The 9,205-nt window shown below is 40.3% G+C and overlaps 1 protein-coding gene across 4 annotated transcripts in view; it reads right to left on the bottom strand.

The window, feature by feature from the left end:
• Positions 1–228: 228 nt before the first annotated feature.
• Positions 229–9,205, bottom strand: part of ECT2 (epithelial cell transforming 2) — a 48,564-nt gene continuing 39,587 nt past the window's right edge. For all 4 annotated transcript variants that reach the window (XM_068145015.1, XM_068145014.1, XM_068145016.1 and 1 more), the window contains 7 exons: positions 8,861–8,939; positions 8,564–8,683; positions 7,275–7,413; positions 5,598–5,752; positions 3,371–3,478; positions 2,120–2,266; positions 229–542 (listed from right to left, as the gene is read on the bottom strand). In XM_068145015.1, coding sequence (XP_068001116.1) covers positions 234–542; positions 2,120–2,266; positions 3,371–3,478; positions 5,598–5,752; positions 7,275–7,413; positions 8,564–8,683; positions 8,861–8,939 — 1,057 coding nt within the window. In that variant the 3' untranslated portion in view covers positions 229–233. The remainder of the gene's footprint in view (positions 543–2,119; positions 2,267–3,370; positions 3,479–5,597; positions 5,753–7,274; positions 7,414–8,563; positions 8,684–8,860; positions 8,940–9,205) is intronic.

Genomic DNA, 9,205 nt, shown 5'->3' with positions numbered 1-9,205 from the left:
GTTAAGAACAAAAAAAATGCAGGAAGTTAAAAGGGTTTGTTAAAGAATTAACTTAGCACCCAGAACCAGATCACTTGTGATTGTGGACTCCAACCCCATGCGCTGGAACAAATCAAGCAAAAACCCAGCACCACTTAAAACACCTTGTGGATTCTAGTGTTATGTAGGTGTGATGTGCTGCCTTAGAGGAATCAAGATTACGTTTTTTTTGCTCACTTCATGCAAGATGGGCATTAGCAGCCAGGATTTGGTGTATGGAACTTTTCATCACCAGACTGGTTATCTCCAGCATCATCACAAGTAGTAATAATAACAATAGAGGTAGGACATGCTCTGTCCAAGCCATGACCATTTAAGCTTTCCAAGCTGAAAGAGGTTTTTTCTTCTACAGTATTTGAAAGACAAATATCTGTAGAGGCAGGACACAGCACAGGCCGAGGCCTGGGGTTTTGGGAGCTCCACTCAACAGAATGGGAACGATGAACATTTACAGGACACTGGACAGATCCATTTAGGCTGCAGGTAGAAGATGAACGAGCAATCTACAATTAGGAAGGGGTTCAAAAGTTAGTCCAAACAAGAAAAAAAATCCAAGCATTCAAGCCTTTTGGTATTTTTATTCTAATAGCTTTTCTACACCAAAAAAAAATCCCCACGTAAGCACAGGCTAGGATTTTATTTTATTAAAACACTTCTGAGTAACAGCTTTGACTCTCTCAATGGACTCAGGTTTCCTGCAGCTTTAGCTTCCTACTTAAGAACTGCATTGGTATCTCAACTTGAGGGGCTGGAAGCCAAACCTCTTTTCACCTCAACTTTATGATTCAACCAAAAAGGCTTTGTGCAAGTTCACTGGTGTGTGAGATGGGTAAAAAACCAGCCTACACAACATCTCACACAACACGGGATCTGCTGCCCAGCTATAGTTTACTATCTTAAAGGTCTGAGAACTCTGGGAAAGATTTGAAACAGCAAAGTAGTTTTTACCACTCTAAGTTCCTATCATTTTATGAGAAAAGTATTTTTCTATGAGGTAGACACAAAAGTGCATGACTTGTGTTTTCATGATAAATGAGATACAGTGCTGTATCACAATGAAGACAGAATATTAGAATTTGAAAACAATTGTTGGCGTAATCATGTTTGAAGGAAGAAAATATCTACAGAGCACTGGGGTATAGCCAGAATCCTAGATTTTATTTCTTCTAAAGCAAGGGAGTCCACTGCAATGCTTCATCCCTTATTAATTCATATTTTCTCCTGCCTATCCCATGTGGGACAGCAGGGCAATATCTGTATGTTGTACAATTTAATGGCCACTCAAAATACTGAATTATCTCTGTATTAAGGTACTGACATTTCAGGCAGTACTACAAAGATACACAGGAAATCCTGTTCTTGGCCTTCTGTCCTATAAACTACAGATTTTGAAGTAGATGTTTACTCAGCATACTGATTTACTCCAACACTAGAATAAAAGCAAAGATGATGAATAGAAGTCCTCCAAATCTAGTCTGCTTTACTAGGAAATTGAGTTTGACCTAACGTAGCAGAAGAAAGCTGCAACACGCAGCCAGGCACAACAGAGGAGCTGCAGTATGTAGAACAACAAATGATTTTACTAAGTTTTCTTAAACATGTGTGAGGAAACAATTCCCCTGCCTTTTACTAACCTCTCAAGCTGCGGCATCTGCATTTATCTGCCTTTCCTTTCCAGTTTGTTTCACAAGGTGTCTGTCATCTCACTACTTTCACTGGTACTATTCAGGGTTGTGCATCACATTTATATTGTCCAAAATCAAAAGCATCAACCAACATAAGACAGCATGGAAGCTTTGCACTCTCTCAGAAGAAAGAAAAGATGTTTTTTTTCCTCTCCAACTCAATTGCAGAAGGCAGCTCCCAGCTTTGAGTGCACACAAGCAGATTTCTCTGCATTTCCAGCAAGGAAACCTCCTCATTAAACTCTGGCTCAGAAAATAACATGCCTATCAATGTAGTTAAAAATAACTTTTTCTGCTGTGGTCCTTGGAAAAGTTAAAATAATCAGCACCAGACATTACAATAACTCTGCTGTTAAGAAGGTCTCTTGCCTGGCCTGCACAGGCAAATCACTCACCGCTAACGATGACGTACTGGTCAGTCGGCTGCCTATGTAACTTTCATTAGCTGAGCTGGGACTTCTTCCTTCTGTTGCACTATGAGACATTAAAGCCCTTCGCAGAGCTCTCTTTGGTGTTTTGGAGAAAGAAAATGCTTTTGTTACCTGTGGAGTTTGACAAGCAGTTAGTCACACACTGACAAAAAAATCAGACCGCAATAGTTACAACAGAGGCTGCCATCCAGGCTGTGAGCAGCTGTAGGACTCGTATCAAATGTTAACATGCCTGTATCAAGACTGGCCAAACACCCCCCCACATGGTGATCTGGCTTTTAAGGTTCTCCATCACCCCTGCTCTTCTCACTCTGTCCAATATGAAGACAAGAGTGTGGGAGGAGGGAAGAGAGCAAAGAATCAGGGAACGGTCAAAATAAGGTCTAGTCAGCCAAGCTTCCTCACATTCCTTGGGTCTGCAAAGTCAGGACCTCGAGCTGCTCTCAACTGAGCCTTCAGCACGTTCTGCAGCACAGCAGCCTCTACACGTTCCTCTAAGATACATGAGTACCTTGAACATGCTAAGCCTGCTGTTAGGTTACTGAAAACGGGGAACAGATTCCTCCTGGCTGCATGACGCTGTCACCCTTTCTCACACACCACATATTGCAGCAGCGAGAGGCCAGTGAGAGCCAACCTGCCAGAGCAGGCAAGCAGCCCTCCCTTCTGCCTCCCTGCCAGGTCCTCTTAGCAGAACAGGGCACAGCTAAAGCACACATAAGGAAAACATCCACAGGCAGACACCAGCATTCAGCTTCCAGTTCCTTGCCATTTCAAAGTCTGTTTTATTACTAGGCACATGTACTGTAAATCCCTCCTACTTTTGAAGTGTTTGAATTAAATAATCACATGCAGCTTTCAAATTCCACTCAATATGCCAGCACCACTTACAGACAATGGTTTGGGGGTTTCTGGAACATTTAAAAGATTTAGAAAATTAAACAGAGTAAGTTCCATAACAGACTCCCAAGTGCCTACATAGTACTTATGACCATAATCCATAAGAGCACAAATACTCCAAAACTACCCAGGCAAAACCTCACATACTCCCTACCTTCTTTCTTCAAGAAGCTCATACTTAAAGAGTTTTAGTTCAGATTAAGTTTTTTCCTGGCCCTACACTAAGTGCTACAAAACACCTGAAACAGGAACATGAGCACAACTCCCTGACTAAAAAAGGTTCCAATATAAATCACTACCCCTGTAGTATCTTACCTTTTTTGATGTTTTCTTTATTGCCCTGGATGCTCTGCTTAAAGTACTGTCCATATCTTTAGTATTTACTTCAACTGAATCAGGATCAGCAGTATAAATCAGATTTTCCTATGGACAAAAATAGTCTTATCAGTCAACAAACATCAGCACTTGTCAAAATATCATTCTCCAGTTCATTAGGTCAGATTTAGAGGTTTTAACAGTCATATTCCTCCACATTTAACTCCTAATATACAGTTAAGGAGCTATTTCCTTTCATACCACATGAAGAGATTAACTGCTGGTGCAATCAGTTTATGAAACTACTTCACCAGTGGTTTTACATTTGTTGGGTTTGATTCACTGTCAAGCTCAGGGCTGACCAAAGTGAAGGCAATGGATGTGTACCTGAGGAGCTTCATGACAATACACACCTCGATTCACTAACATCTAGAACTCTTCTGAAGTGAAATCTTCGTAACTCCAGCTATCAAGCATTATGATTATGAAAGACTTAAGTCTTTCAGCTTAAGCAGAACATATGCCACAAGATTTAGCTGTTTTGGGGTCTGTTTTCAGTTGTGGGTTTGTTTGTTTGGGTGTTGGTTTTGTGGGGGTATCCTGTCAGGGGGGTTTGTAGGGTTATTTTTTTTTGTTGGTTTTATTGTTGTGGAGGTTTTGTGTAGGTTGGGGGTTTTTTTGTCATTTTGTTTGTTTGTTTTGGTTGCTTGGGGTTTTTTTTGTTTGGTTGCTTTTTTGTTGTTTTGGGCTTTTTTTAAACCAATACCTCATGCAATGTAATCTTTGGCCAGCTACTTACAAAAGTTGGAGGCAAAGGGGAGCATGGATGGAAGTGGGAAGTTGCTGGGCGTTTGGGGGGGGGGGGGGGGGGTATTTTGAGAAAAATCGAGGGGAAAAAACAGAAAGACACCAAATAGAAAGCTCTGTGGATATTCCCGAGTCCAACAAAGAAGTTAAAGCTTTCACTGCCACCGTGTGGCAAAGCCCGTGCTATCGCAGTCTCATGACGCTACAGAGCTCTTGAAAACCAGGCAAGCATGCTTAAAATGAAGCTCAAATTAACGTTTAAATCAGCAAGAAGAAAAAGTATTATACAGTTGCTACAAAGCAGTAGCTACAGACATTATAACTAATGGGATTCAGCACAATAGGTTACAATTTTTCAGCACAATTGTGAATGTCCTGGGGCAAGAGGGAATGATACATTTATTACAGGAAGATTTCATTTCTATTTAAAAAACCCAACATTTTTCCTTCCTTGTGTTATATGTAATACAAGAGGCTGAATAGAGGTGATGAACAGATTAAATAAATTAAAACACTGCTGAATCAGACTATTTCCTACCCAGTACCAAAAAAGGAAGGAAAAGCACAGACAAGTTTCTTCTAAGCTCCTAGATGACAAGCCAAATAAAACTAAGATGCTGTTTTGATTACCTTACCTCCCCTGAAACATGCATGTCTTGAAAAATTACAGAGCATCAAATATTGTACAGTAAGAGTACAATGCAGGAGAGAACACTGCTAGCTTAAACCCCACTTGTTGCACCTCCATGTACTGCACATTCTCTGCTAATTTGGAGGACCCATATGTAGACATTCCTACATAATCAACACATTAGCTGAACAGCTCTTGCCCTAATTGGAGAGGACCTGCTCTTCAAATTGGTAGCTTTCTGGCTGTGGGAAACCTACATATTGAACTTCTAACAGTGTGAGGAGGCCATTTGCCTCCTTTATTTGATTGTTTTCCTCATTTAATTACTTTAAGTTTCTGTCTACAGGAGGAATATGCTTCATGTCTCTCACATTATGGTGGCCATGCAGATATGGTGTGTAACAAAGAATTCAACTTCAGACAGAGCTAAACTCAAGTGTATAATTCATAATGCTGGGATTGTAAATTGCAGCATAGCTGTGAGAGATGCAAGATGAAGACAACTCTGGTTAGGTCTGTAGTGCAGAGTTTAAATTATTTACAACTAATTTGTGATGGGGGAAGAGCACAACTCTTCATTTTAAAGTACTTAGTTTCTGCAGAAGCTAACTTCCAGGCTGCTTCCTTTTCTGCCTTTTAACCACTCACTTGCAGATGTGCTAGCACAAACATTTTCTGCTCTACTTCACCTCAAGCATGTCCCCTATTAGCAAGTTCTTTAGTTTCATGCACTTCAAGCCAAAAGGAGAAAAGCACTTCTAGTCAGCAGTGTGGTTCCAGAGTACTTACTGCATCTGCTTTACAAATGGTGTTAGCCACGTGCCGACACAACATCTTCAACCAGTCTTCTTTAGGAGGTTCTTCAGTTATCATCTGGAAACTCAGCAGCTTGTTATTGAGTTCTGTAGGAGGCCGCACAACTAAGGCAAAGGCTTTATGGCAATCTGCAGTTAATAAAAAGAAGAGGTGAGGAGTTAAGACAAAGAATAATCATTTTGCACATAGTTCAGGAGGGAACTTTCCGTTAACCCTACGTCTGCCAGGATTTGGTGCAAGAATTTTGTCTATATTTACAAGATAGCTGTTGTATCACTTGCAAGAGCATTTGAGTTCTGTCCACATCCTCCACCAAGACACTGCAACTATTCAAGCAACAGTTTGTTCACCAAGTAATCTGTCATGTAGTTTGTAGACTAATCAGTCTTCACTAGTAGAGTAGTAAATATCATTTTTGTTCTCTGACTCATGAAATGTTGGACAGATCATTTCTTTATCAAAAGAGGACAAGGAAAGCAGGAAAAGTAAAACAGGAAAGCAAAGACATCAGTACCATGTATGACACATTAACATAGTCAAGTTACAACAGTTTTACTGCTTAAACTTGACAAAAAGAGTGCTGACTTGATAGTTGAAAATTAATCCATTGCTGATACTCCTTTATAGCAGACACAGCTGAAGCACGCTAAACACAGCTGAGAGAAAAAAAAAACCCAAACAAACAAAACCCCACACAACAACAAAGAACCAAAGCAACCCACTGCCAATTCTGAAAAGCAGCACTGGAAAGGCTGTGCTAGAAAAGAGTGGACACAGAGTAGCTGACCTCATCCAAGATTTGCATACTACAGTTTTAGCAAGTAATAAATGGAATGCTTACAAACGGCTCTCATCACCCAAGTTCCAAAGTAAACTTAAACATTGCACAGTAATGTAAAGAGAATTCTTAAAAGGGAAATACTGAAGTACCAGCTAAAACAGCAGGCAAGCATCACCTTTACCACCTACCCCCTCTGCCATGTCCATTTTATGTAGGATTTCTATGCTCAGGACAACACAAAGTAGAACGAGTATGACATGCACACAAACACCTACAGCGAAATATAAAAACCTGTCTTTCTAGAAACCAGTCTGACTTGACTGCTTTAGAAGTCTCCATCAAGGCTGGAACAGTGTTGCAGCCTGAGTTCTGCTGCAGGAATACCTAACTCCATTGAAACCCTTACATTCTCAGCACAGCAAAGCAACCACAAAACTTAAGCCATTTAAATCTTGCTTTTTAGATGCTAAGCACAGCTTCTCCTGAGCATCACTAATTAAGTGAAGATTTGGTTTCACAGCAATATTTGTCTCTGGTCAGTCTAACACTCTGCAGTATGTTATTTTTGGTTTTGTTTTGCAAATCCAGAGCTGTCAGTCGTACCACTTTGTGTAACTCACACTGCCACTGGGCTGGCTTATGCTAATGCCAGCCAGCAGTTCTGCCATATTCAGCATCCTGCAGTGATTCTTGAAAAGCCAAAAGGTCTCAATGCAAGGAATGCTCAAGCTCATACAGAGCTTCAGACAGAAGCTTATACTAAAAGCACACACAACAAATATACCTCAGCAGTCTATCCCATGACAGCAGACCCTTAACACCATGAACCAGTTTTCATTAGCTATCACAGAACCTCAAAACACACAGACCTTCTGTTTCTCTGATGTCTAAGACTTTCTTGATCTGGGAGAGAGGCATCAGAACAACATGCTTAAGAGATGCAGGAGGCCTCGTGTGGCTATGTGGACTCTTGAAAGCACTGATAACTTTATGCCGTTTCCTTGCAATCTGCAGTTAAATAAAAGACAAAAAGAAGTTGTATTGCCATTGTTTTGTCTATTCTTTTACCTTCCAGTATACAGGAAGGCAGAGGAAGCCTTGATACAGAATACTCTTAAGGATTATTTTGGTCTACTTACCACATAAAACTTTTAGCAACTCACTTATCTCACTATTCACTCTCTACAGTTCAAGTGTCCCAGCTGTTACCCATCAATACACTCACTACAGAAAAACTTATATACCAAGGAAACTAATTTTGTATTCCAGACCTCAATTATATCCTACATAAAAAGCAAGGTCCTTTTGAAACCTGCACAAGGGAGTCTAGATTTGAACAGAAAAGACATTGTGTAAGTTCATGAACCAGGTGCATTACATGTTTAAGTAAGGTGTCTTCAGTTGCTTGTATCTTATACAAGAGGTAAGCCAGGGAGATTAAAACAGTTTTTCTTTTCCTTCTTTTACAAGGAGAGATGAAGCCATGCCAACTAGACCTTGAGGAAAAGTTCACTAGTCACAGCAGCCTTTTGTCTGAGTGCTGCTTAAGACAGCACTAATTTTGGAACACCTCAGAGTGAGTCTTCTATGAAGACAATGTTACGTACTGCTGAAGACATTAATAGTAACTTTCATAGTGTCCTTTACAACCTCAGTTTCTCCACATAAGTTCCAGTATTACTTTTCTCCTTTAGCTCTTCCTAACATACTGTCAAAGGCATTAAACCTGTATTATTTTTGTAGCCTAAGCGCAGACCCTAGAGGCCCACTGTTTACTCCCATTAAACATGGCCAAACTTTAAGACAACAAGCATCCTGCTGAGACCAGGGCTCCAGCACTACTACATCCATTGGTACTATTCAAAGTGCTATTCAGCTAAGCCTTTCTTAATATATTAAGCTGCTTCTAAATTTTTGATCTGTCTGCAAGACAATAAAGCCTACATTAACAGCTCTCAGCCATCTAGAAGCAACTAGCTACTTGTGTCGGCTTATACAACAGCTAATGGAAAGGCAGCATCAGCATGTGTTGAGCTATCAGCTTTCCATGACTTAGAATCCTGCTTCCAAGTTTTCAAATTGTACTTGTTTATATTCATATGTAGTGCTAAGTCTTTTATAATTCCGTTCATGAGCTGTACTTATATGGTCATCTTACCTCTAAGCAATCATTGAACAGAAAGAGCGTGACCTGTTCTCCCCTGTCACAGAGGTCATCACTGAGTGCTACGGTTTCCAATCGCTGAACTAAGCTTCGATGAGAGGACAAGAGATTGGCCTAAGTGATAGAAACAAAAAGCCCATTAAGCATTTAACTCAAGGACTGGATTACTGCTTGCTTACAACTTAACGCTGGCAATCTGTTTAAACCAGCACCACTGCAATTGAACCTCAGACACATTTGCAAACGGAACAAAGTAGTGCAAAGATCTGCAGCTTCAGAGAAATTACTTACTGGACATCCATCGACTTCATAGACAACATCAAAGAACTGCCTTTGTGCCTCTGTTTTTCTTTTGTCTTCATTAATGTGCCTGAGGGAAGCATATTATATTTATTCTTTAATACCAAGCAACAGTAAAAGAATGTACTGCATTTAAAATGTACACAAATAATAAAGCTAACCAGAGAGATACAGTGTGCACAGCAGCACTAGAAACAGAAAATCAACGTAGCCAAATACCACATGCTAAGAATCTTGGAAACTTCAGACCTAGAGCAGCATTCTTGTCATGTCAGCAGCTGACATAATTCAGTAAACATCTAATGCCCCTCCTCTGCCCCATAAGATCAGAACTAG

Source organism: Melanerpes formicivorus, unplaced genomic scaffold (assembly GCF_026170545.1).
Source record: "Melanerpes formicivorus ecotype bairdi unplaced genomic scaffold, bMelFor1.0.p_v2 SCAF_12, whole genome shotgun sequence".
NCBI lineage: Eukaryota > Metazoa > Chordata > Aves > Piciformes > Picidae > Melanerpes > Melanerpes formicivorus.
This window is presented reverse-complemented; position numbering and strand designations above follow the sequence as displayed.